The following is a 27,714-nucleotide window of genomic DNA, read 5'->3' as shown; positions in this document are numbered from 1 at the left end:
ACTGGTTCACTGCAATGTCAAAGGGTAATGCCACAAAGGGGCAATAGCATAACACAATGCCACGTGGTGATGTCACAACGGAGCATTGTAACGGTACTACAGAACACAGTGATGTCACCATTCAACACTGAGCTGTAGTGTTGGCAAGAAGGCAGCAGAGTGATGGGACCATTCATATTGTGAATTCACATGGAGCACTGTGATGCCACCACAGAGCACTGTGACACTGCACTTAAGCATCAAGTAGAACTGCCTGCGAACTGCCTGCTTAGCACTGGCATGATGAGAAATAGAAGGAAGGAGTCTGCTAAAATCTTGTCCAGGAGCCAAAGGAAGAGGTCCGTCCACCCGGGGCTGGGTATACTTGAGTTCTACCACACCAATGGAAGCCTGTTTCCAGTCCCACAGATCCTTGGCGAATTCATACCAGAAATCAGTGGCCATATGCTCACCCTGCTGGGAAAACCACTCATTCCTTCAGCACAGACAAGAAAGGTGTCTTAAACAGAAGGAATACAGCAGTGAACAGAATAGAGAGAGCTGTTTCCTGGAAGCTTCTGCTACAAAGGAATGGATAGTGTAGTAAGATATTCACCTTGTCTGCACCTGTGGCATAGACCACACCCATGAGGGGTGGAGACAGGGTCGGATGTGACCTGGGGAAACTAAGGCTGAGGAGGGGGCTTGGAGAGCTCTCTTGCTTGCAGCACTGGGACAGGAGCACTTCCGGCATCCTTGGGACTAGGAACCTGCTGGTGTTCATCTGTCTATGTTGTGAGTTATTTCTCCCTGAATAAACATCTATTTGGCCTATTTGCTTCTTCTGGTCCTTATTAAACATAGATAGGATAGTAAGCAAAGTACGGCAGCTGCATGGATGGGAATGAAGCACAGTGAAGGACGGCCAGGAAGAGGCTGGATTGGGACTGCAATGTTGACTCCATGGGTATTTGAATGTTTTGATAGTCTGAGATAGCCTCACCATGCATCTTGGGCTAGCCTCAAACTCACTATATAGCCTATCCTCACTGTTCTCCTACCTCACATCCCAAGTGCTGGGGTTATAGGTATTTGCCACTATCACAGCACACCTAGATGTGAGGAGAGAGTTCCTGAGGACAGGAGGCATTAGCTGGGTTGTCAAGATGGGCTGAGTCCTGGAAAGTGAGAGCAAAGTGGAATAAGTTGGCCACGCTAGATCTGCCATCTCCTCCTGTGGTTGGGGGTGTGGGTAGGCAGAGAAGAAGCAAGATCACGGGTGTGCAAGATGTGCTAAGGATCAGCTGGGGGCTAGGATGAGGGCATTGAAGACTATGTAGGAGTTCTAAATTCATTCTAGGTGCAACAGGAAGCCACTGGGGTTCAAGATGAAGGGAAGGTAGAGAGGCTCCTAATCTGATCAATCCTAGGACCATGGCCGGGTGGAGTCTAAAGAAGAGCAAGGAAGCAGCCATAAAGGGCCCAGAGATAGGAATAGTCTGGAAAGTAGAGGGACACTCGGGAACCAAGCAATACTTTAGCCATGGTTAGGAAACATGAGGGGGAATCAGATGGAACCCGGGGAAGTATGAAAGGCCAGGCTCACTGGAAGCACCCCAAGGTCCCGGATGCTCAGCAACGGGTGCTCCCAAAATTGCCAGCAGCATTGCTAAAAAGTGAGTCAGAAGAAGAGTCAGGCTTGCAAGCCCTAAGAAGAGAGGACCCTGCTATGACACTGGCCTGCGCTCTGCAAATGTCCCCTTTTAGGGCTCCACAGAATGGGCTAAGGAGGCCTGATGAACCAAAGCCCAGACACCGGGTGGCCCCCAAGCATGAGGTGAGGCCAGGGCTTCATGAAATACCTACCAGTATTTCTGTCTAGCAGTCACTTGTAGGCTCTGAGCTCCAAAGCAACTGTAAGCACCAGTGGCCTCATCAGAGGTGAGGCAAACTGGAGCAAACCACGTAGTTGAGAGCGAGAAAGCAGGTGACTGTGACATGTCCTTCAGGATTACACAGAGCAATCCAGCCTTCTAAGTCACTGGGATGCATTGTCTTTGCAGAGGTGAAAATGCTGTTTTGTTTCAGTGTCCAGGACCTTAATTGATCCTAATGTCAAACTCCAGGGTGGGGGAAGGAGCCCAAGTTTTCCCAGCTGTTTGGGGAATGCCCCAGCATTGTGTGGCGACAATGAAATAGAGAGCTGGCTGAGAAGGGAAGCTGGGAGCTGGGGCTACTGTTAGCACCAGGATGTTTATGGTTCAACCTGCCCATGGTGTGTGTTTTCTTGTCCACTGAACAAGGGTCAGCTGATCAAGGGCATTCTTTATGTCTAAACTCATCTTTCCCAAACAACTTTGTGTTTTCCAGAGCACAGTGGACTGAAAAACACCCCCAAAAACATTATGTCCAAGCCCTGTGAATTCTGTAGGTAGAGAATGGCCTTGCAAGTGAGTCTAACAGGGAGTAATTATCCAGAATTATTTAGGAGGACCCTACAAAAACACTTGGAGTGTCAAACCAGGCGGAGTGGCGCACGCCTTTAATCCCAGCACTCGGAGACCGAGGCAGACAGATCTCTGTGTTTGGAGGCCAGTCTGGTCGACAGAATGAGTTTCAGGACAGCCAGGGCTATACAGAGAAAACCTGTCTCAGAAAAAATTATAAAGGATTTGGAATGTCACCTGGAGGTGGGTATTTTTTAAGGTCATCCAAGAAATTCTGAGATGAAGAAATGATGCTAAAGTAAGTTTACGGAAGTGCAGAAGAGTAAAAATTTTCCTCTATCACATTGCTACTTCAAGCAGATACCCCACACGGCAGACCTGGTCCACGCTCACATCCGTGCTTAGGAGAAGGAGTGCTGAAGAGAGTAGGACGGTCTTCATCAGGGGCACCAGGCTGGGCTATCTAACAATACTTTAAATGTTTAACTTTAAGCTCACTAGGGCTTAGGGTCTTTGGGTCAGAGTCAAGACAAAATCTGGAGTTGGTAATGCCTTAGGCATCTCTATGACTCTTCTTAAGTCATTTAGACTTCCTTATGAGGGCAATCTGTCATTAAGAAGGGCAATATAGGTTAGGGCTCTCGGCAGGGTGTATGTGGGCTTATGGAACCTAGAGTTTAGTAATTAGTTCATGGTTAATTAGGTTTTAAACTTGTTGGTACTGGGGGGGATTTGAGGTCAATCATACATTAATCCATCATCACTGGGAATTCAGGGTCTTGAGGGGCAATAGACTCCTAAGCAGAATTAAAATCAAAGCGTATAACCAGAGCTTTGCTTGGAGGCATGAATGTGTTCAGTCATTAGTAGGTGATGTAGTCAGGATGAGCTACTGTCAACATGTCTATTGCATTGCCTGTTGGGACGGAGGATTATGGAGTTATTAATGTCAAAGTCTTTGAAGTTGTTAGCTTTAACTTCCTTGAGACTGGAAAATTTGTTGTCAGGTCACTACGGCAACTCCCCGAGATAAACAACCTAAAATGATGCTTTGAAGAAAATGGAAGCAGTGGTAACGGAGGCTGATGGCTATGCTCAGCCCAGGAATATCACCAGTGAAAGATGAGCTCCATTAGAGAGGAGACAAGCTTGTGATGAGCTGGGAAACATTGGTCCAGAAAGAAGTTGCAAGTTCCAATCCTGGAAGCAGGGATGTTCGGCATGTTTGAGGGGCAGAAGGCCAGAGAGACGTCAGCATAGAGACTGTACAGAAGGCGAAAAGCAGAGCCCCGAGAAGGCAGAGAATCTCCCTCCCTCTCTCCTTCCTTCCTTCTTTTCTTTCTTCCTTCTTTCTTTCTTGAACTTGAGTACTTAATGTTTAGAATTGGCTTAATGTTTAGAATTGGCTCTCCTTATCTTTGGAGTTGTTCGGAACCAATAAACCTGTTTAAGATGTTTGGTGGCATTTAGAATGTTGCTATAGCAGAGGATTCTGTACTTCATCTGAGATTATTATTTAGGGTTATTACAATTAAGGACTGGGGTTTTAAACTTTTTAAGTTTTACAGTTAGGAGCATTCCAGGTCCTACAGTAGCTGGTGTCATTTCAGCTTTTTGTTTTTATGTGACTAGACTAATTAGAGTCTGTTCTGTTTTGGAGTATGAGGTGTTGAACCCGGAGTCTCATGTAAGCACTCCACTGAACTATACTTCTAGCCCAAACGTATTTATTTGGGCTTGTGTTGTCCAGGCTACCCCCAAAAATCCTGGGGTCAAGCAAGTCTCCCACCTTAGCGGTAGTCCGGACACAGGCCCTCACACTGTATTTGACTTCTCTAAGGTTCTTTAGGATATTTTGGCCACTAGGGGTCATTTGGGATCTTTTACGAATCTTTTGGGTCTTGTAGGGTTGAATAACAGGGGCCAGGCAGCTTAGTGTTGTTTTGGTATATTGTGTCTCAGTGTTTGCCTGGGATGATACATCATTGCTTAGGGTTGTCTGGATTTGGATTTGCACACTTATAGGATTGTTTGGTAACGTAGTTCTCAATGCTTAGTGCATACAGGAAGGCATCCAGGCAAGAGTAAAGCTGGACAGGAAGTGGATTAGAAAGGCTGCTGCAAGGAGCCTGAATGTCCTCCTTTGACATGTAGGACAACTGCACACATGTGAGTGTACACCTTATACACAGACACCACACTCATACTCCACCCACAAACCACGTACAGAACACACACACACACAGTCTACAACATACAGACATCACACTCATACTCCACCCACAAACCACATCCAGAACACACACACACACACACACACACACACACACACACACACACGCCTACAACATATACAGACACCACACTCATACTCCACCCACAAACCATGTACAGAACACACACACACACACACACACACACACGCCTACAACATATACAGACACCACACTCAGACTCCACCCACAAACCATGTACAGAACACACACACACACACACACACACACACACTTTTTTTTTTAATTAAAGAAAACCTGCCTTAGGAGCCACACAGACACCCCAAATAGAGTCTGAACCTCTTAGTATGTGATATAGCCATCAACATTTTTTTTTGAAACTGCCCAGGTGATGGCAATGTGTGCCTCAGATTCATGTAGTCCTGACCTAAACACCAACATCTCATGAGAACTCCAAGAGAGATGTGAATCTCCACCCACCCCTCTGCAGAATGAGGAACTAGTGTGGCCCAGTAGGCTAAGGGTCAAGTTCCTGTTGATTCTGTTACCCACTGAAGCTCAAAGACACTGACATGCATGAGGATTTAAGTGGGTTTTTCAGAATCCTTGAGGTTTTGAGGGCGGGGAATTCTGGGGGCATTTTAAGATCAGTCAGCTGGGTAATTCTCAGACCATGTGTTATTGGTTTATTGTGTACATCCAGAAAGCATCTGAGGCAATAACTAATTCTATGGGACAATCATCTTAGTAAGTCCAGTGAAGGTGGGATAGATAATAAATTCACTGGGCCCAAGATAAATGATAAATAGGTTTTTATTGGGGAACAACTTACACAGATGATAATAAAGAACCACCACAACCTTTCTCTGCCCTTCCAATCCGATCCTCTACATGAGACAGAGAGAGAGAGAGAGAGGGGGGGGGGGAGAGAGGGAGAGAGAGGGAGGGAGGGAGGAAGCCCCAAGCTTTCCTGCCTTCTGGTTAGGCAGTAACTGAAGCCATGACCAAAGGGTATGGCCACTAACACAACTACACTGGCAAGACTATTGCAGCTACAGCCCAGAAATAATCATACTGCCACCATCCCATCTCTCATCGGTTCTGGAACTCATAGCTCGGGGCTCAGGTGTCCATGTGGGATGGGGGAGCACAGAGTGGTCTTTGAACTTAGTAAACAAGAAATTTAAATGTAATAGAAGCGTAAATAAAACATAACTCCACCACTAGGCCATTGTTTTCACGGACTTTTGCATATCTGCTTGCATTCCTATCAAGCATGCTTTCCCCTAGTTTACATGATAACTGTTCTAGTTTCATTTCTGTTTCGGGGACAGATACGCTGATGAAAAGCAATTCAGGGGAGAAAAGGGTTTGTTTCAGCGTGCAATTCCTGACCACAACGCTTCTTTGTGGGGAGTCAAGACAGGACCCAAGGTGGGGTCTTGCAGGCAGACCTGCTTGCTATTCCACAGAGCAAAGTTCTTCACAGCCAACGATCAGTAGGGAGCGAGGTGGGGCATGGGGGATTCAGGGAGGCAGCTTGCTAGCTGGCTCAAAAGCTGCCTTCCATCCAGCTATCTTTGTGTACAGCTCAAGCTGCTTGCTTAGGGCTGGTAAGGCCCACAGTGGGCTGGGCCAGCCTACATCAACTAACAACCAGAGCAACACTGAACAGATGCACCCATAGATCAGCTGATCCAGGTAATGCCTCAGTTGAGGCTCTCCTCTCAGATAAATCTAGTTTGCATCAGGCTGACAGTCAAAGCTCACCGGCACAATAGCCTAACATCAGTGTTTAAATAACACTTGTAATGGCTGAATACCATTTCTGTTTATAATTTTTGTTGAACCATTATCATAAAAGGCCTAAAAAACCTACTTGTTGTATTGAGGTTACCTAAGTCTATAGATAAATTTAGGGAGCCTGTTACATTTCATTCTTTTTTTAAGATTTATCTATTATGCATACAGTGTTCTGTCTGCATATATGCTTTCAGGCTAGAAGAGGGCACCCGATCTCATTATAGATAGTTGTGAGCCACTGCTGGGAATTGAACTCAGGACCTCTGGAAGATGTCTTAACCTCTGAGCCATCTCTCCAGCCTGCCTGCCACATTTCTAATCTATTAAAGTATATCTTTCCATTCTTCAATTTTATTTTCTAATCTTTTATTAGATCCTTACCTAGAAATACAATATATTTTATACATTTTCATTATTTTAGCAACTTTGAAGATTCATTTAATGTTTCCTCTGACTCACCTCTAGACTATTAAGAGTATTTTAAACTCAGCCTACACTTTCTGGCTTCTTTTAATGGGTCATAGATTTTGTTACTTCTAATTTTCCTTGTTCAAGAACTTTGGGCCAAACAACTTGATTTTTGTGGCAATTGTGTTACTGCCAAAATCTGGTTATGGAACTTTAACCAAAATTATATTTCTCATATAAAGTCCTTATCTTTACATCTTTACTTAGGATGATTTTGGATCAAAGCTTTTGAATGTACCAGACAGTTATTTGGTATGTGTGGGAGTTCTCAACAGTTTCTTCCCAAAATTATACCCTAGACATCTCTGAGACATTAATTATCTTCCATTAGTTGGCCACACCCACGCTGTCCTGTTCCTTCTGTACCAATCTTGGCATCAGTCACCCTTCCAGAAGCCTGGGGAGTTCGGCCTTGGTACTGTTGACCCCAGGCAGTTATACAAGCGTGGGTAGGGGGACCATAGCAACTCAGGGAGGCTTAGTGACTAACAGGGAACATTCAGAGCCAAGACCTGGGGAGTGACACTCAGGACACTAACCTTTTGTCAGATATGCGTTTTGCAAATATCTCTGCTTGTCCTGTGGGACATCTTTTCATTTTGCTGCGGGAAAGCTTTTCAGCTCCATGTAGTCATACAGAGTTCCAGGTATTTGTTTTTGTTGCATGTGTCTTTTAGTGTCATATCCAAAAAGTCAGGATGGAAGCTATCATTTAGAAGATCCATCAGGGCTGGAGAGTTGGCTCAGTGGTTAAGAGCACTGGCTGCTTTTCCAGAGGAGGTGGGTTGGATTCCCAGGACCCACAGGGCAGCTCACAACCATCTGTAACTTCACCCAACATGCTGGCCTCTGAAGGCACCAGGCATGTACAGGGTACCCATATAGCGATAAAGACAAAATGCCCATACACATACAATTAATTGATTGATATAATTAAAAAAAGATTAATCAATTCTGTTTTATTTAAATAAGGTCTAAGTCGGGTTCATTTAAAATTAAAAAAAAAAAAAAAAAAAAAAAAGGTTACAAACCCATGGGTTCCCACAGAGGCCTCATCAAATGTTAAGATGCCTATGCAATCTATTAGTTCAGACCCAATGGCTGAACTAAGTCATGTACCATTCCTAACAGGCAAGTTATGACAAAGAAGAAAAACTGCATACAACTGCACACAACTAAGAGGGAAACAGAAGGAACACTAGAAGGAACCCCAGGAGCCAGCAGCCCGGATACTGAGGCTTTTCTGAAAGTTCACAGTTGAGCACCTCAGTTCTCAGTTCAATGGGAACGGTCGTCCCCCCCCCTCCGCGGGGGTGATGGGAGGCAAGTTTGGGGGAATGATGGGAGGCGAATGGGGGTGTCGTGTATTCCAAGACTTGAACACTTTCAATCTGTCTGAAAGAAGGAATGTCCCCAGTGAGTGAGTTTATTCTCATGACGTTCTCTCATCTGGAAGGAGAGAGAACAACCCAAGTTAAAACTTCCAAACTGTGGGAGTGAGCTCAGGGCAGCCTTCTGTCTCCTCCCTCACGTTGGGCACACTAAAACTCCTCTGGTCAGTGCCATATTTCTTTCTTGGAAATGTATGTCTGATCTCCAAGTTCTCCGTGGTACAAAGCTTCCAATAAAATATGGCTTTCCTTTTGAGGTTTTATTGTTTTTGTCGTCTTATAAGAGCTGGCATTTCTTGAGCGCTTCTTGCCATCTACCCTCCTGACACCAAACAAACATGAAAAACACAATCCTTGCCAAGATTTTTGCAGGGACAACAGATTTTGGAAGATCATCATATGCCACAGATAAAAATATAAAATATCCTTATCTGGAAGTCTTTAGAAACGCTTAGGAAAGGAGATGGGTGCAAATATTTCTTCCCAAAAGTATCAGCTCATCTCAGAGCAACATCTTGGCCTTGGGCCATGGTACTGTCCCTTGAGGCTCTCCCCCAGCCTTAGCTGCAGTCCGTCCAGTGTTAGCCGTGTGCCCTTCACCAGTAACACACGCAGGCTGGTATTTGTGCTTTGGGCCCCTTTCCAACTAACACCTCCACCTGCGTTGAGCCATTGCCTCCCCACAAATGTGATCACTGAGAACGTGAGCCGGTGCCTGATTTCACCACCCCACTTAGAGTCTGCTGTTCTCTTCAGCACAGTGTAACATAAGCCTTTGCTGAGGAAAAAGGAGTCTGGATGCAGCCAAAGCGCTTTTCACAAGCGGGATTAACCCCGTCCCCCATGCGTTCGCCTTTTATTCCTCAGGATTTCAGGTTCGTCGCATACAATTACATAAACCTACACAAATCAGTCTTGGAGCTGAAAGCTTCGAGGCTAAGCGACACCAGTGAGAAAATCCAGCCGCCACTGTAGAGGCCTGTTTAGATGCAGCCATTTTAAAGGGTTCCAGAATTCATGGGGTGGGGTGGCTCTTGGTGCTGAAGTTAGAACCCAGGCCCTAACACACTAAGTAATCCCCCTGCCACTGGACCACACACACTGTCTTTCTTTTTACTTTTTCTTTTCTTTCTCTCTCTCTCTTTTTTTTTTTTTTTTTGTGATAGTAGAGATTGAAGTTGGCTTCTCACGCGCTAAGTGCTCTATTGCGTCACAGCCCCAGCCAAGTTCCTAAAATTCTTGTTCAGTTATTTGGATGTAAGAAATGATTCTAAGGGACAGGCCAAGATGAATTAGTGGAGATGGACCCCGGCTCTTTCTGGAACCCACACTTTAAAAGTCATCACCTTGGCAACACCTTCTTGGAGAACCTGGCAACCCGAACCCTGCAACAGTCACATATTAACATGATCACAAAGAACCTTTATAAACCAGACACCCCCTTCCAGTAAGAGATAGTGTTCTGTGGAAAGCCCCCTACCTCCCAAAGGAGAATTATGGGGCAGAATCGGCTCTAAACATTCAAGATAAAAATAACTGGAAGGGAAATTGTCCGAATCATTTTCTTACATATTTTCATCCACAAAGCTTCTCCTTATCTGTAATAAAAGGGCCCCCAGCCCCCTGCTGAGTTGTGTTTTCCTGAAGTCCAATGAAGTTTACGATTATAAGGGATGAGACATCTGCTGTCCCTAGTTTTGTGCTTTGCTGATGTCCATTGGAGAGTATGATTGGGACTAAGGGCTTCTGGGTTTCCATCCCAGGGCTCATGGGATGCATGGTGCTGTTCTAGCAGAGGAGCTAGGTTGCTAACTAATATCCAGCAAAATGGCTGTCCACAAGCCAGCATTTGAAAGCCCCCAATGAGACCTTCTAAAGCAGGTAGAAAACAGCAACATACCTAGATGGAAACAGGTCTACTAGAGAGGTCCACCTTCCTTAAAAGGCACACTGGTCAGGGGCCCTCACTCCCTCAGCTGCTACACTTCTAGAGCTTTCTTGAGAACAGCTCTCTACTGCAGCAAGGCTTAGAGATGCCTGAGTTACGGGCTGCTCATCTTGCCTGGTTGTGTTTCATAGACAAGCAGCAAGCTCCCAGCATCTATTTGTCCCACCCCAAATGGTACAAGCCACACAGGTGGCCAGCTGCATGACAGTTTCCCTAATGGAGGGGGTACAGAGCCATCCACACCCATTCTTCCAATGAGGTTGTTCATTGGCTAATTGAGAACCATCCTCTCTGGCCACACTTCACAGGACGCCCCCAAAGAACTCCCTTGATCCCTGTGTTGAATCAAAACCAAAACAAGTCATCATTCTTGGAATCCCTCTCCTTGTACAAGGTGGAGGAGCTTGCAAGTGTGCAGAGACAGAAAGAATACATTTTGGCTTCAAACACAAAGCCCCAACTCCACGTGGGCTCGACTCCTACTGATATGCTATGCACAAGGGCTTAAAGGAATGTCATTTCAGCAGGTGCCCTCTATCTTCCCCTTCTGAATGTCGTTTATCTTAGTACACACCTAGCCCTGGCACATGAGCAGGTTGGAGTCACATTCACTCCAGACCCTTTAGTTTCACAAGATTTGTCTTCAAGCCAGGGAGGACACCAAGGACCGGAGTGGCAACACCCAGAAATGTCCAAAAGTCAAGAACAGAGGCAGGATCCATCCTTCCCAGGTGTCCACATAGGACAGGATCTTCATTGTGCTTTCTCCAACGATAACCTTCCCAGTGCAAAAACTCACAGACTCATTGCATCTGCCCTGCAGTGACCTCACTTTTCCATGTCACTGGACTTGCCCCAAAGGCCTTGAACTGTCAGGTCGCTAATTCCCAAAGATATCACTGTCACCCATCCTTCTTGACAAATGGACAGAGTCTCTGCCACAAACCTTCAGGCATCCCAAATGGTGAGCCTGCCGCATCCCTTTAAACATGGCAGATATGTGTGACTGCCGTTGGTACTGGAAGAGGCAAACGCCTTAGCTACTTCCCTGTTCTTCCTGCCCAGGAGCAGTATGTCTGCCAGCCTCGTGGCACCCGTGCTGGCTGCTTGGCATTTAATTGCATGTGAAAACATCAGGGAAGCATATGGACAGAATAAGGGTATGTATGTATACACGTGTGTGTGCCCCCATACACATCAGGTACGTGAGTGCAAACACACACGCAGGTATGTGAAAGAGAGCTCCTAAGAATGAAACAAAGGAGGCAGGGATCCGGAGATTCGGAGCCGTCTGCCGCTTCTGTGTCCTACTCCAAGAAGTGATGCTGACTTTTGGGGGGTTGCTTCCCACGGGGCTTCTCAGGTCAGCGGCAGCCCGGGGAGTGTCTGGAGTCCCCTGGTTCCTATGGCTCAGATTGTCTCAGGGGTCTCTGCTATCTCCTCCAGCCTTTGCCGAATCATTAGCCGAAGCACAGTGTACCTGGGGACAAAAGCAGCCGGAAGTGGGTGGCAGTCTACAATACACCTCGTGTGCCTCCCCCGCCACCCAAGCAACACCAGAGCCCAACCATCCTGCTCCTTAGCTCTCAGCATTAGCCACTCTCAACCATTTCAAATATCCTTCCACACTAGGATGACAGGCAAAGAGGTCCATTCCAAATTAGCCCCTTGGAGTTTGCACTATACAGCAAAAGCTATGTTAAAGTCTAGGACACAGTACATGTTCAATAAGTCTGGGACATAGTATATGTTCAATAAAATGTCAGCTGCTGTCATACTAATTACTGAAAGCAGGAAATACATAGTTGGCTTTATCCTCCAACAGATTAACAACTTTCTATTATATCCACAAAAGGCCGTCTATTCTGTGACTAAAATTATGAAATCATTGGTTTCTCCCAGAAAGAAGTTTGCTGAACTCTTCAACCCAAATGTAATTCTGGAAGAAACACATCTAAAGGGGGGAAGGATGGGGAGGATTTTAGAGTGGGCGGCTCGGGCCATCTCCTAGGGTTCCCAGAGCACCTGCCTCTCAGCATTCTTTGCCTGGACCCCTTTGGGACATGCCCCAGGACCTGTGCTGACCCTCAAATGACCTCAGACTCTGAGCCTCATCTGAGGGAACGCCACCTTCCTTCTGGGAGCCTTGTCACACAGCTGTGACAGTACCATGCCATCGTCTGAATGTGCCTCCTCCCAAAGGTCTGTGTGTTCAGAGCCTGGTCTCCACATGGTGATGTTGGGTAATAGTTGAATGAGTAGAGTCTCACGAGACTCCAGTTAGTTCTTAAAATAACAAATTCTTTTAAAAAAAAAAAAAAAAAAAAAAAGCTCTCACCCCAAGTCCCTCTCTAGCTTCCTGTCTCGCACGTGGTTATCACTGACACCCCATCAGCCATAAGGGCCTCACCAAAACCAAGCAGTTGTGAGCCATGCATGCTCTTAGTCCTCCAGAACTGTAAGCTAAATAAATCTCTCTTCTTTTTAAATTACCCAGCCCTGAGAATTTGGTTACAGAAACAGACAATAGATTAAGACCCGGGAGAAAGGGACTTCCCTATTTCTAAATCCAGATTCCAAAGAGATTTGAAGCCAACACATTTCTTTCCCAGAGTTCTTTCACAAAAGGAAAGGGAAGGATATTTAGTTATCTCATATCCAAGTAATCGGCTGACACAGGAGCAGGGAGCAGAAACCCAGTACTCCTGTCCCTGTCTGAGATCTGGGCCTGCCAGTGGGCAGCCCTCTGGCGCCAGTCCCCACTGCGCGGCCTGAAATGCAGCCTGACCCAGGCTCTCACTTGCGCATGAGCTTCTCCACCTCGCGGTCCTCTTCCTCCTGGAGTTTCTGAATGAAGCTCTTCAGGACTGGCATCTCAAACTTGATGTACTGGGCCACCTGGGGAGGGGGAGCAAATGCCGTTGCTACAGAAGTTTTTTGCTATAGCTCTCTTGGAGGCACAAAGCCATCAGGAATCTATTTTTGCACTAACCCAGAATTTCCTCATTCTACACTAGGCTGGTTAGGTCTGCATGAAAAAACCTGAATTTACATGTTTCCATCTTGTCACTTCTCAGTTTTCATTTCATCATTGTGAGCCACGACTCAGGACTTCAAACAGAAAAGTACTTTCCTTTCATATAATGATTCAGAAAAAGATCTCCTAGGGCTAGGAGTGTAGCTGGGAGGGTGGAGGTGGACTCTAGTTCCCTCCTGGGGCTGGGAGGGTGAAGGTGGGCTCCGAGTTCCATCCCCAGAACTGCAACAAATCAAAGACCAAAGAAGTCCTTAAAAATTGCTTTGTTCTCTCCAGAGGGAAGGCGAGGAGTCATCAGAGCCCAGCTTCATGCCTCCAGTCTCTGGGTAGCCAAATAGGGGAGCGACTGGCTCCAGAGAGTTAAAGAAATGGCTTTATTTCCCCAGTGCCCACCCACACATACCCCAAAAAAACCCAACTGAGTGGTGGTGGCACACGCCTTTAATCCCAGCATTTGGGAGGCAGCGGTAGGCAGATCTTTGTGAGTTCAAGGCCAGCCTGGTCTACAGAATGAGTTCCAGAATAGCCAGGGTTATACAGAGAAACCCTTTCTCAAAAAACCAACACCCCCAAAAAGAACCAAACAGCAACAACAACAAAACAAACACAACCCTGACCTACTCTCTCAGCTTCCATGTGGGTATTCCTCTACACTACAAGCATTTGCAGTGGCCACTGGGATTCCTGTAGATCTGCCACACTCTCAATCTGAGTGGAGACTTCAAATGAGCTTCCATAGTTCAGACTAGTTTCCTCTTTTAAAAGTTGTTTACAGACTTATCATGTGTGTGTACTGTGTATACACAGACATATATATGTGTGAGTACAGGTGCTCAAGTAAAGGGCTTGCATGTAGAACAGAGGAAAATTTTATCTTTCACCTTGTTTGAGGCAGAGTGTCTTTGTTTTTTGTCACTATATGTGACAAGCTAGGTGGCCCCATAGGAGAGGAACCCCCCCCCCCGAAGTCTCCCGCCTCTACCTCCCATCTCACTATTGAGCACCTATGTATATATGTGGGTCCTGGGAATTCAAACTCAGGCCCTCACACACGTGCAGCTTTTTACCTACTGAGCCGTCTCCCTAGCCCCTGTACTAGTTTCTTATGCTCCAACCATCTGCCACGGGCAAGAGAGCCCAAGAAGCCACTGCCCTTCATCCGGAACTGAATAAGATCAAATTCACCCGAGCCTAGCACAGGGCTGCTATTACAAGCTAGCAGAATCAGGAGGAAAATGGTGAATGTTATAAGGAACTTGAATTTGGGGGTTACTGTACCAACTAACACCTAAGAAAAGAAATTCACTGCTGAGCTCTTGGTGTGAGAGCATGCTTCCAAAGACCTCAGAGCCCCAGCATCCTTGGGAGGCTCAAGAAATTCATTCCTCTAACAATCCCACAGGGCCTGCCCTCAACTGCTATCCAAAGAAGCTGATATTAAAGCATGGCAGCCATAGGGGACAACACTCTGGTCAAAAAGTCATTCTGTAACCCAGTAAGTCTCCTCTCCCACATCCTTGCTGCTGAGGACGGACCACCAACGAAAAGGAACTCACATCATAGGTGACCTCCTCCACCTGGTCCTTCTCCATTAGGAAGACTTTGGAGACCTGTTCACATGGACCCTGGAGGATGCGGGCAATCAGGGGGTAGTCAGAGTTCTTCAGTTTCTGCTTCTCTGAAATTGACACAACCAAGGTAGCCTGAGCTGAGCCCAAGCACATTCTCACCAAAAAATGTGGCCAATTCAGGGTTCCAAATGGGACATGCAACTTACAAGATGCAGCTACACGAGTCAGATTGTGTTGGAATAAACTACTCAACATCTGTATTAAAAGTAGCCTCCCCCCCACACACACACACTAGCTCCCCCATACACATTACCCCCCCACAGCCTCCCCATACAATGCACACTAGCCTGATACCCCCCACCCGCCAACATATACTTACACTACCATGCCTCAGACCCTCAGGAGGAACTGGGCATCTGTCTCTAGAGAAAATCCAGTTCATTTTCTAATAGGCAGTTAAGTTTGGGGATTTAGTATTACCGCCCACAAGGCATTCCCTGGGGCATTTGTCCCAAAAGCCCACCAGGCTTAGAGACAACAGTTAGAATTTTAGGAAACAGCCGCAATAGAATAGAGGGTTTTGTCCTGAACTTGCTATTTTGAGTTAATTGAAGGATGTGAAGTGGACCAGGCTGTTCAGACTCACCACCACTTGTATGGACCACGTACAGAGCAAACTCCTCTGCTGAGTTCTCAATCTGAATCAAGAGCAAAAATAAATTCAGTGAAACATCCCAGCCTTGAGCCATTTGATCTACCTTCGCTCTTGGAAGCCAGACTCCAGGCTTGTGCAAAGTAAGGGCCGTTTATTTACAACCACGGACATGCAGCAGGTAGGGGACTGTCAATCATGCTAGACAATAGCAGTGAAGCATCCTTCACCCACAAGGTTTGGGAGAAGACATGTTTCAGATTTCAGAGGTTTTCATGTTTCGGGATTTTGGCAGAAGTTTTACCAGCTTAGCTTCCTTCTATAGAAACCTGAGACCCAAGATGATGACCGAGTCACATCATTGCTCAAGAAGTTTCTGAGGTTGGTGCATTTTAGATTTCAAGCTTTTGAACTGGAATAGTTAACACATGCCAGAATGGGAGTCCCGCACACTTAACGGGTGTTCACTCATCTCATACTATGGCATCCTATAACACATGGGTACCACCCTCCACTCTCACTCTTAACATGTGTTCACTCATACTATGACACACGTCCTATAACAGGAAAGCCAGAGCACATCAAGGTTAACATAACTTGCCCCTCTCAGCCAACCGGCAGGTGGTGCATGGGGACCCAAACTCAGAGCTTTGTGTCCTAGGCTGCACTGGCTTCCATGAAGAATAAGAATGCTCTAGACAGCAAGGCAGCTAAGTGGGCAGTGGTGTTTGGTACATAAAGTCTGACAACCTGCACAGGAGAGAGTCAACTCCACAAGGTTGTCGCCTGCACGTGCATCGTAGGACATGCGCCCGAATGCACACATCGTGGCACAAGCACACACAAATCATAAATACAAAATGAAAAACACAAGAATACAAAGGCTGAGGGTGGTGAGGAGCTGAAATGGAGTCCTAGGACCACAAAATAAATAAATAAAATAAAATCATTTGGAACAAAAAAGAAAAAAAAAAAAAAGAAAGAAAGAAAACATATTAGCTAGGCTCATACGTATAGTCCCAGCCCCTCAGAAGGCTAAAGCCATAGGATCACTTGAATCCAGTGTTTGAGACCAATATGGGCAATACAGTGAGGTCTCATCTCAAAAAAAAAAAAAAAGTAAATAAACAATAGTTGATGTTATAAATGTCATTTCTACACAATCTAGAATCACTGGGAAATGAGTCTCAGAGAGGGATACCTACAGTGTGCTGGTCTGTGGACAATTAATGGGGGTGGGAGATCACTGTGGATGGCAAGCTCCTCCCCGCCACCTCCCACCCTGACAGCCTTGAACCTCACAGCCAATGGAGAGAACTTGCCTTAAACTTGTTGAGCAGCAGCTTCAGGACCTGGGGGGTAGTCATGGTACTGTTGATTCGGACATTGGTGACAGAGCCATAGGCTGGTGTGAAAACTGATGTCTGTCAACAGAGGGGGTGTGGCTTAGGGGAGGAGTGGGGACACGGACTGAGTATCAAAACCAGTGCTTGAGGAGAGCCTCAGGCACTCTGGCCAGCATCGGGCATGGATGTAGACAAAGGGGCCCTGAGGGTTTGTCCAGCTCAGACTATACTCCCCTGAGAAGTTCAGGCAGGTCTGAGCTCCAAAGAGCAGGGTTAGGGGTGAGACAAGATAAGCAAAACATTCAGAGACCCTTCCTTTGAGAAACCAGACTCCCACCATGCACTTGTGTATGAGGTGGTCTCTGGCCACTCTCCCACGGTGCACTTGCTTCTGGTGGGATTTAAGCAGCAGACAGGAAGGGAGGGTTAGCTAGTCTGGGGTCCCCAAAGTGGCAGTATGCTGAGCTGAACTGAGACCTGTAGCCTTGCTCAAAAATAGTCATTAGCTCCCGGGGTCAGATGGCAGCAGAGAAAGGAATAAATCATTATGTTTCATTTTCAGGGGGTGCATTTACAGCTTGTCAGAGAATCACAGAGAGGCAGGAGGTACCAGCACCATGCTTACTTGATTGAGCACTCTCAGATCATCCTAGGGGCTGAAAAGCCACAGGCAGTCTGCTACATGACTGAGCCCATGGATCTTTAAAGAAGGAAATTCAAGTCCCAAGATAGAAGTTAGAAAATTTTGGACCCTGATCTAATAGGATGGGGAATCTGAGGTGGGACAGGGGGTGAGGGGTATGGATGGACAATACTAGACTCAGGGAAGACTGTACCACTCTAAAGAACTCAGTCAACTGGCAACTTAAGGGTCAGTTAAATGCAATTAGGAATATAAAACCCTTGTTTTGCACCAAATGGCCTGCCTTCCTGCCTCTTTAGGATGTCACTGACTTTGCAAAGTCATGAAATATAAAAGCTTGTACTTTCACTATGGAGCCCCTAGTACTCTTATTATGAAGTGAGGGTTACTGTTTCTCACTCTAGGAGGAAATCACAGGGTACTGGGGGAGGCCAGAGGAGGGAGCATGAACTAACTACACAGACTGACCTGCCAAGGTGAGCGAAGAGGTCAAGAGATGGGCTCATGGAGCTCTGAAAGCTAAGTCTGTTTCACACAGGTTACTTACTGAAATCTCCCACACCTAATGGGGACTATTCCTCTCTCCAAGCCAGTAAAGCCTCCATCCCACTCACATCCCTCAGACTGAACTCAAAATTCTTGGCTCCCTAGGTGCCTCCTCCTCCTCTGGGACCACATGGCCACAACACTGAAGTATCAGATGCCCAGAAAGCGGTAATGTCCCCGAGGTTTGTCCTCTACCTTGTGGTTGTAGTAATGGCCATTGATGGAGAAACGATGGCGCCTGATTCGCCGCTGGTCACTGGATGTCCTCACATTGCCCCGGCGACGCACCCCAACATCACTGCGTGTGCGCATCAGCTGTGGGGTATCCTCCTGCACAGGCTTCAGGCCCCTGGAGTCTGGGAAGGAAGGGGGAAACAGCTGTCTGCTTGAGCCCAATTTCCTTTGATGCTGACACTTAAGGCACCCACTGTCTCCCCAGAAACACATTCTATAAAAATGATTTCCTGCTGAGGAGACACACACATAATTTGCTGAGGAGCTAACAGTGCACAGGGTCCAGGCACAGGCCTCAGAGCCGGCTTCCCTGGCTCAGATCCCAGGTCTATCCCTGCCATGGCCTCTCATGCCTGTTTTCTGAAGGGGTAACAAGAGCTTCACTTGTGGGATCATAGTTAGGGTGTAAGCAAGTCAATAGTATAACAGGGCTGAGAACAGAGTGACCTAAGGGGATGCAAGATGCTGCAAACAAGCTGCCACAGGGCATTGCTCGGGAGAGCCTTGAGGCCTTATGCTGAGTTGAAGTCAGCCAGCCATACAAGGATATGCGCTTTGTGAGTCAACTCACACAAGGTGCTCAGAGCAAAGTCACAGTGACAGGAAGTCAAATGGCAGCTGCTATCGGTGAGGGGACTCTAGGTATAGGGCTCCTGACAAAAGCTGTCACTGGTCTGGAAAGAGGATGAGGAGCCATGCTTGGACTTGTATGAATTTGCATGCATTTGCTTGTCCCATCAGCAAGGGTGCTGCAGGTTGCTTTAAGGGAGGAAAGCTAAAGAGGAGGAGGTGGGAGATTTAAAATTCTTTCCTTTCAACTTTTTTTTTTTAACATATTGATTCATGCGGGTTTTATATACTTATACAAAACGTCACAGGTTAAAACACAGCAGCTGTCACTCCAATGGCCTCTAGCTGGAGCTCACATACCTGTGGGGCTGGGTAGCTCACTGCTTTCAGCAGGTACATCCACTTCTGCGATCTGAACGGTGGGCACGGTGAGGGGCTTCAGGGTGGTGCTGGAGGTGGCAAACAAACAGGGCAGACTTGTTTATCCCCCTTCCTGCAATGGGAACTTTTGCACTTGCCACAGGCAAGTAAGGGGCAGGCAGGCTGTGCTGAGCATCCAGGAGGCTGGTCCAGACCGCATTCTAAGTGCTGGATGGGGATGGGGAACTCGGGAGAGAGATGTCAGTCCCCACCTCTGCAGCTGCACAAGCACCAATTCATCAGGACCCAGAGTGGGGGGGTAGGAATCCAGAACAAAGCCTGTGTGTGGCCTGCACCAATTCTCAGCATGTGTGGGGTCTACAGCTCACTTTCACGGGACACGATTCCAGGCTGGGTTTCTTTCTGTTGGAAGAATATCTCAGAAGCTGCCTCAGGAGTGAATACTCTCAGGGTTGCAAGCTGGAGAAGGGACCACAACAGGTCACCTGAGCTGAGACTCAGGTTTGCTGTGGTGACTGGGAGCCCCAAAGAGAAACAGGGGCAGCTGGGAAAAACACATCCAAAACCAAAAGGGGATTTGGTCTGAAGGGAAAGACTGTTTGACAAGGTGAGAAGAATGGGAACTTTCTAAGGCCTGCGTTCCTGGGATGATGGTGTTAAGGGAAGAAAAGTAAAATTGAAAAGCTCCAAGAATTTCTCCTCACAGCTGTCTAAGCCTCGGTCCTCACCCTTCAGAGCACAGTGGGTGCTTGGCCCAGGTGCCACCCCTCTCTCTAGGGTCCAGAGCAGAAGCTGGCCCTGGCACCTCACACACAGTCCTACAGCCAATGTTCACGTTGCACTAGCATCTGGGACATGCTTCTGAAAGCTCTTCACCTATTTACAGGCTTCAAGAACCAGCTTATCATGGGGAATGGAGAGAAATCAGGAGCACAGTCTGCAGGACCCCTGCAGCTCCAGCCCAGGGCATCAGGGGAAAATGAGATTTTTAAACTCATCTCTCTTGAAGAACTGAATGTAACAGCGAGAGGTCAAAGCCAGGCTCGGAGGGTCTGGCCCATTGGAACTGAAGCACAGTCTAAGTGCTGAGAGCAAGCCGAAGCCCTGACCAGGCTTCTCCATGCCCAGTGGGTGAGGCTACAGCTTCCCTCCTTCAGTTCTCTTGGGAAGAGAGAGCCAAGGCTGGTTCCAGCGTTTGGCTGTTCTGTAGGTATTTCTCAACTAAGGAGAATGATACACTTGGCTGTGGAATGTAACAATGTTCCAGGCAGCCAGCAGAGGGGGTGGGCTCAGTTCCCCTTTAAAGTAGAAAGCTCCTCCCTGTGGTTTTGGCCGCACAGCCATCCCACTCCACCCAGGCTCTGGCCCGAGTGCCACCCACTTCAGCAAGTTTCGAGGGGAACAAGACTAGTCACTTGATCTTAAAACTGAAGTCCCAGAGAGAACAAAAGATCTGCCCGGTGCCAGCAACCAGCTGTCCGTTTGGCCACCAAAGGTGAGAGATCAGGCACGTCTTCACCGACAGTGACGACCAATAGGAGGCCTCCTAGACTACTGCCTATGTGCCATGACCTGTTCCAGGTGTACGGGAGACCCCTGGCTGACCTCACTTGGCTAGCTCAGACAGAACATTCCTTTTCTTCCATTAGGTTCCACCAAGATAGATTTGATCAGCGGGTTTAAACTCTAGATGTTCCAGAAGCAGGCCTATTCCAGCTGGGAGGATGTGTGTGGGTTGGCGCTCTGTCAGAGCCTGCAAGCTTGGATCAGTGAGCCACTAACAAGAACCCTGGAGAGTTGGAGGCTCTCCTTGAGGGAGGACCCTCTGCCACCACTCCTCCGCACTTCCCTTGCTGACTCGGAACCACTCACTCCTCCTCACTCTGCAGTCAGGTCAGACGCCCCTTTCTTCCCATCCCAGACCCATAGCAGGTAGCAGTGGGGAATTCTAGGAACTGGACCAGGAGTCCCAGACATCCCCCCTTCACTCACCCCTGTGCGCCCAGGTTACAGCCAGAGTGCCAGGAGGAGGAGGACGGAGGGGGACGAATGCGTTCATGGTCATCCTGCATCTGGAGCCGAATGGGCCTGCGCAGCCCCCAGGAGATGTTCAGCAGCCCCTCCACAATGAACTCATCTTCTTCCTGCCATGAAGCAAGCCCATAGTGGATCCACAGGATTCAAGTGGTATGCAAATCCTAGCTCTGAGGCTCACTCTGCTGTCCCCTAGCTCCCTGCAGCTGACCTCAATGGTCAGCAGCAGAAAGGTTTCTGTGAAGAGGCTGAGTGGAGGGAAGGCTCTCTCGGCAGCATGGGGAGATTCCCCCAGCAACACACCCACAAACCCCTGTTTCTTGGAACTTGAGATACACATGTGCAATTCATCAAAACTTTTTACTGTCTTTATACTCATGATTTTAAGGAAATCAGAATTCAATGGCCAGGTGTGGCAGCTCATACCTCTGGTACCAGTACTCAGGAAGCTGAGGCAGGAGGATTGCCATCATCAGTTCCAAGCCAGTATGAGCCACAGACTAGAAAAGACAAGGAAGGGAGGGATGGAGGGAGGGAAGAAAGGAGGGAGAGGAAGAGAGTCAAGATCTTAAAATAACAGAGACTGGCCTTACTAATTAAAGGCAAAAACTAAACCCTTGAGCTGGCTGTTCCTCTTGTGTTTAGTAATCCGACCTGACTGGGTAACAACAACTCAAAGCGTTCCCCAAGTTTACTTATAGAAGGCACTCCTGGAGCAGAACTGTTGCCTTAAAAGGTGTCAAGTGTCTGGCAGCTGCCGTGCTGATCTGACTATTTTTTAAAGCAAAACTCCCCTGTGCTCATCAAAATCCAACACACTACGACACTTCCCAAGAGGTGAATAAATCCTTCAGGAATTCCAAAGTTGTACCCAAAGGTTGTTGACTAACAAGAAGTTTTAACTACATGTAAAACCTGCCTCAGTGCAGCCCTCCAGTCCTATGTAGACTGGAGGTCTCAGAGAGGAACTACAGGATCTTTCCGGCTTGATTACAAGATGCTCTCACAGGGTATGGGCTAACTGTTTGGTTCCTTGCTGGTGGAAACCCTAGGAGGGAGGGTCTAACTGGAGGAAGTCGGCCACTGAGGGCTACTCCTGCTCTCTAGTAACTTCCTGTACATTTCTACTTCCTATCTGCCATGAAGTGAAGAAATTATCCTGCCACACACTCCCACCACAGCATATTCACCTGGGCTCATGAGGCCAAGTAACCCCAGACCACACCCTCTGAAACCATGAGCGCAAATGTCCTTTTTTTTTTTTTTTTTTAAGTTGTCTGCCAGGCTGTGCGTTCACAGCTACACAAAGTAATCCAAGGATAGAAGCCGGACAGCCGTGCAAGCAAGGTCCTATGCAAGACTCACGCTCACGGCCCAGCCACCAGTTAGTCCCCTACAAGGGTCAGGCTTCTTTTTCCCTTCTGAACCCAAGTTTTCATGAGTGTCAGAGAGGGGCCATGAGCATCTTCAGGACATCTGTTCAGTGGTCAGCTGACCTGGGCCAAAGGGTCGCCCTTGTGGTGAGGGGGAGACTAAACAAGATTGGAGAGGAATCAACATTTGGTGTCGTAAGGAGAAAGGCTTTATGTAGGCGGGGCTGTTTGTATGGTTTCCAGCTGGCCAGGACTAGCATCACTCCTTTATTCTAATAGCAGGGTGGAATTTAACCCACAATAGGACTCGAAGTGAAATGCTTTAACAGACGGGGAAAGGCCACTGCACTTTGTATCTATTCCCCAAACAGCTTGCCTTAGCAGCTGAAATCCACCACTTGCTCTCTCTTTCTATGAACTAAATCACCAGGTACTGATCACTTGAAAATGTGTTCTACTCAGCCAAGAACTATTGAACATAAGTTATTCTCACAAGCTTCTTTATAGTTTGCAGAAACAGATACAAGATGAGTACAAAGAATGAGTAAAAGAAGGACACCCATTGGCATCCTAAGTCCTGGGATCATTTGCGATGGCATGAGGGACAAGGAAGAGACTGGGCGCTATCAGAGCAGGAGGCTCCAGGCTTCCTAGGGGGACACTTTACCTCTCGGTGTCGGAGTTGCAGGTTCTGGCCTTCATAGTACAAGTTGTAGGTCTTCAGATGGAGGAGAAGTTCATTCCTTGGGGAGAAGTACGTTGTCAGCTAAAGCCATCACAGTGCAATCATTCCCTTTCTTGCTCACCCCCCAACTGTCCTCAGCAGTCCTTTGAATATACATACACATGGGTGTGCACACACAAATACACACGTGTGCACACACACATGCATGAAGAGTTCTGCACCAACCACCCCACTGACACCTTTCCCCATGATCAAGGTCAAGATAAGCATCAGGAAATAGCCTGGGACCTCATGGCAGTCTGTGGACAAAGACCAGCATCTCCACCATTCTGCCCCAACCCACAGGCAAGCAGGTACAAGTCACAGATTCAGAGACAAATGGCCTTTCCATGCCAGCAGGATTTCTCCTGCCTCTCTCATGCTTGCTGTGAATGAGGACACAAAGCTCTGAGACTTCTGGCCCCTTTAGGAAGTTGACAGGGATGACTTAGACTGTAAGAGGCTTAGCTTCAAGCATTGGAGAAAGCTAGACTCTCAACAACCCTAACACTATTTTTTTCAGCGGAAGGAAATGAATGATGTCTAGTCACCTGGAATACCAGAGTGAAAAAGTCAATCAACCGAGTGGTTCTTTGCTCTGCTATTAGGAGCTGACCTCCACCTGAATCCCCTAATATCCTGAGCATTGTTCAGACCATGATCCTGCAGTGAGTAGAACACGTCCCTATGAAAGAGGCCCCACGTACTTGGCATTCTCCACCAATAGAATCTATCCTTATATTTATCACAGATCCTTCTCCAGGCTCTAGTCCTGAGCTCTGTATATCAGCCAATGGAATCCATTCTTACTGTAAAGGTCACATGTTACAAGTTCTACTATGTTTAAATGTGTAAGGAAAGTAAATCATGTCAGTCCCTGGAGGGCTTGACCCAGTGCCCTCTAAGATGGTACCGTCCTGAGTTTTACTCTTCACCCTTCCCACGGATCACCACGAGGCTGCCAAGGGATGGGGAGGTGTTTGTCCCCGACATTGGGCTTCATTGACAAACCAACCCCTGTCATGTTTAGCAAATTCTCATCAACAGAATAGACAAATAAAGGAAGTTATTGTCACACACTGGAGTAACACACCAATGAAAATATGAATGTACCACCGGCTACCCTGATGAATCTCACACGTCTTAACGTTAAGTGGAAGAAGCCAGAGCTCTCAGAGGGCAGTGAATAGACATGGGTTGGTGGAGCCTTCGGGACTCTGGCAATCTTCTACTCTTGATACATAGGCCTGCTGTTTATCACTCCATGAGGGACACCAGGTGACAGCTTGGGATGCTGCCTGTCTTGTGTGTCTGCCTCTTCCCAGGAAAAAGGTAACAGAACAGAGCTCAGCTCTTCTAAACTCAGCAAGCCAATAGGAAGATTTTGGAGCCCAATGGAGAGATTGTGGACCCCAATGGGAGTCAAACCCCCTAGAGAGCTCTTGATACAGGCTAAACCTCAGGGAAGGAGTCATTCTACACAAGCCAGAATGAGTTAGAGAAAAATGTGTCTCCTCAAAACACCAACCAAGGACTCACTGTACTATCCAAACTTCCTGCTCACTAGAAGTCCCCAGGGAAAACCTTTGGTGAAGATGCAAGAATGTTCTGGGTCTCATACAATAGGCATCTCTATGTGACCAAATATAGACAACTGAGTCTCAGATAAGCTAAAGCATTTTAAAGGGTGGGGAGCATCCAAGAGGTAAACCCCCTGTGCTGGGCATGAAGACTCGCAGTGGGACTGGCTGGAGACACAGCTTAGTGTACAGGGTTTGCCTTTCATACACGAGGCTTGATCTCAAGGACATCAGAATCAATGTCTGCTCAACCTCTGTTGTTTTATCAGCAAAGCCTGTTCCAGAGACATTAACGTACAGAAAGCCATGGACCAGCCCCTTCTTTTTTCTCCCTCATAGAATGGAATGAACTGGGCTTTGGGGATTCTAGGCAAGTGTAGCAAGAGCTACATCCCCAGATCCTTTTTCTTTTTGATTTTGAGATTAGATTTTACAACTCACCACAGCCCAGGCTAGCTTTGAACCAGCAATCCTTCTGCTCAGCCTCCCAAATAGCTGGGATTAAAGGTGTGTGTCACCAGACCCCAGTGACCCTGCCTCTTCCCCCCCCCCCAGAGGGTAACTTCTCATTTTTAGTCAGAGCCATGGCAGTTCCTGGCATGCTACTGCAGCCTTGTCTTTTCCTAGGCAACACCACAGCGGGGCAGTGAGCCATGTTTGTGGCCATTCATGGCAGTTATGACAAAAAAACTATACAATAGGATTTTACTTCTCAGCTGAGGAATCCATGATGAGGCCATGGATGATTCAGTGTTTAGCAAGGGCTGGTTCTCACGTGGCAGAAGGATAACCCAATACCTACCCTCCAGCTTTCCTAAGGCCAATTACTTTGCAGGTGGGGGTTCCACCCCTACAGACGCCCACATCCCAATCAGCACCACAGGCTTGAGACTGCAGAGGGAATTTGGGGGTACACACATTCAGAGCCAAGCAAGCAGCCATCAGCCAACTCCTCTTTGTGGAAGGCTTGTTTGAGTTTCCAAAGGTGCTGTGTCCTGTTACCCCCTTTACTGGTCAGGCTAGGTTCACCCAGGCATGTTTTCATCTATGGCTGCTGGTTATATTGTTGCTGCCCTCACTAGTCCATGTAAGCTGCTTAGCTGCTCACACCAATGAAACTCCTCTCCTGGCGGCTTCCATCCACCCAGAGTCCTCTCCAAACGCCTCCATCCACCCAGAGTCCTCTCCAAACGCCTCCATCCACCCAGAGTCCTCTCCAAACGCTTCCATCCACCCAGAGTCCCCTCCAAGTGCTTCCATCCACCCAGAGTCCCCTCCAAGTGCTTCCACCCACCCAGAGTCCCCTCCAAGTGCTTCCATCCACCCAGAGTCCCCTCCAAGTGCTTCCATCCACCCAGAGTCCTCTCCAAACACTTCCATCCACCCAGAGTCCCCTCCAAGTGCTTCCATCCACCCAGAGTCCTCTCCAAGTGCTTCCATCCACCCAGAGTCCCCTCCAAGTGCTTCCATCCACCCAGAGTCCCCTCCAAGTGCTTCCATCCACCCAGAGTCCCCTCCAAGTGCTTCCATCCACCCAGAGTCCCCTCCAAGTGCTTCCATCCACCCAGAGTCCTCTCCAAACGCTTCCATCCACCCACAGAGTCCCAGCATTGGCTGAGCAGTACTATGAGACATCTTACTTGGACATGTATTTATCTTGTCCGCACGGGACTAGGGCAGTTTGGTGCGTGTAGTCCATCCTTCCCTTCTCTTTTCATCAGAAGGAGAGGCCTGTAATGGAAAGGAGAAGCCAGAGTTTAGAGCCATGTTGTGACCTTGGCAGACACAGCAGCAGATCCAGCCGTACACAGGAGACAAAATCAGCTGGAACCTGGAACGGCTCTCCCACCCCCAGATCCACAGCCGGAGCTGCCCAGAGTAGGCGGAGCTGATGAGATGCCATACTGCCCCCACTGGCCTCACACCCTAGAAAAAAGCACCCACAGAAAAGAGCACCACAAAGTTTGTCCAAGGATGGCCAATGAGTCTTCTCTCTAAAAGGACATCTGCCACACAGATCAGAGCCTCACCTGGCAGGGACCTCCCAAAGTCTACTGAAGCTGACCGAGGGTAGGCAAACACCTGAAATGTTCAAATAAAGCCATGCACGGCAGCGCAGCATAGCTCTGTGAGCACCACCGGAGTGCAGTGTGTGAAGGCAGTTCAACACTTGGGAAGACAAGTAATGGGTTAGGAAATTCAATCTCATCGTTTCATTTCATGTCATAGTAACATGCCTGTGCCTACACAGCGCAAGTATATGAAAGCACACATTCAAACCTGCTATATAATAAATACGCCAGGGCTTCTCAGCCCTCACCCACTGGCATGTGCAGCTGGACTGTGCCCTGTTGTGGGTCTTCCCTCTGCATGGGGAAATGCTTGCCAACCTCTCTGACCTCTTCCTGATCGAAATCAGTAGCACTGCCCCAGACATGACTATCACAAGAGTGTCTAACACTGGGCATGGTGGTGAATGTCTGCAATCCCAGCTAAAGCTAAAGGAGGCTAAAGCAGGAGGGTCATGAGTTTGAGGCCAGCCCAGGCTACATAGCAGTTCCAGACATGATTAGACTCTAGTGAAATTATGTACTCAAATGAAAAACCAGTTCTCCGGATATTACTTAGTGCCCTCTTGGGTCAAAGCTGCCTCTGGTTGATTGAGGAACCATGGCCCTTACATAGACTCATGTAAATGAATAAAAGGCTGCTTTCTGTCAATAATGACACCACTAACCTTTTTTTTTTCTCCA

At 47.6% G+C, this 27,714-nt stretch overlaps 1 protein-coding gene across 2 annotated transcripts in view; it reads right to left on the bottom strand.

The window, feature by feature from the left end:
* Nucleotides 1-5,455: 5,455 nt before the first annotated feature.
* The window catches only part of Rassf2 (Ras association domain family member 2), a 39,539-nt gene continuing 17,280 nt past the window's right edge, over nucleotides 5,456-27,714 (bottom strand). For both annotated transcript variants that reach the window (XM_051183336.1, XM_051183337.1), the window contains exons 2-11: nucleotides 26,602-26,692; nucleotides 23,325-23,400; nucleotides 21,243-21,394; nucleotides 19,230-19,318; nucleotides 18,261-18,421; nucleotides 16,853-16,954; nucleotides 15,525-15,576; nucleotides 14,864-14,985; nucleotides 13,071-13,168; nucleotides 5,456-11,750 (exon numbers count right to left, since the gene is read on the bottom strand). In XM_051183336.1, coding sequence (XP_051039293.1) covers nucleotides 11,681-11,750; nucleotides 13,071-13,168; nucleotides 14,864-14,985; nucleotides 15,525-15,576; nucleotides 16,853-16,954; nucleotides 18,261-18,421; nucleotides 19,230-19,318; nucleotides 21,243-21,394; nucleotides 23,325-23,400; nucleotides 26,602-26,660 — 981 coding nt within the window. In that variant the 5' untranslated portion in view covers nucleotides 26,661-26,692 and the 3' untranslated portion in view covers nucleotides 5,456-11,680. The remainder of the gene's footprint in view (nucleotides 11,751-13,070; nucleotides 13,169-14,863; nucleotides 14,986-15,524; nucleotides 15,577-16,852; nucleotides 16,955-18,260; nucleotides 18,422-19,229; nucleotides 19,319-21,242; nucleotides 21,395-23,324; nucleotides 23,401-26,601; nucleotides 26,693-27,714) is intronic.

This window comes from Phodopus roborovskii, unplaced genomic scaffold, assembly GCF_943737965.1.
Source record: "Phodopus roborovskii unplaced genomic scaffold, PHOROB, whole genome shotgun sequence".
Taxonomy (NCBI): Eukaryota; Metazoa; Chordata; class Mammalia; order Rodentia; family Cricetidae; genus Phodopus; species Phodopus roborovskii.
This window is presented reverse-complemented; position numbering and strand designations above follow the sequence as displayed.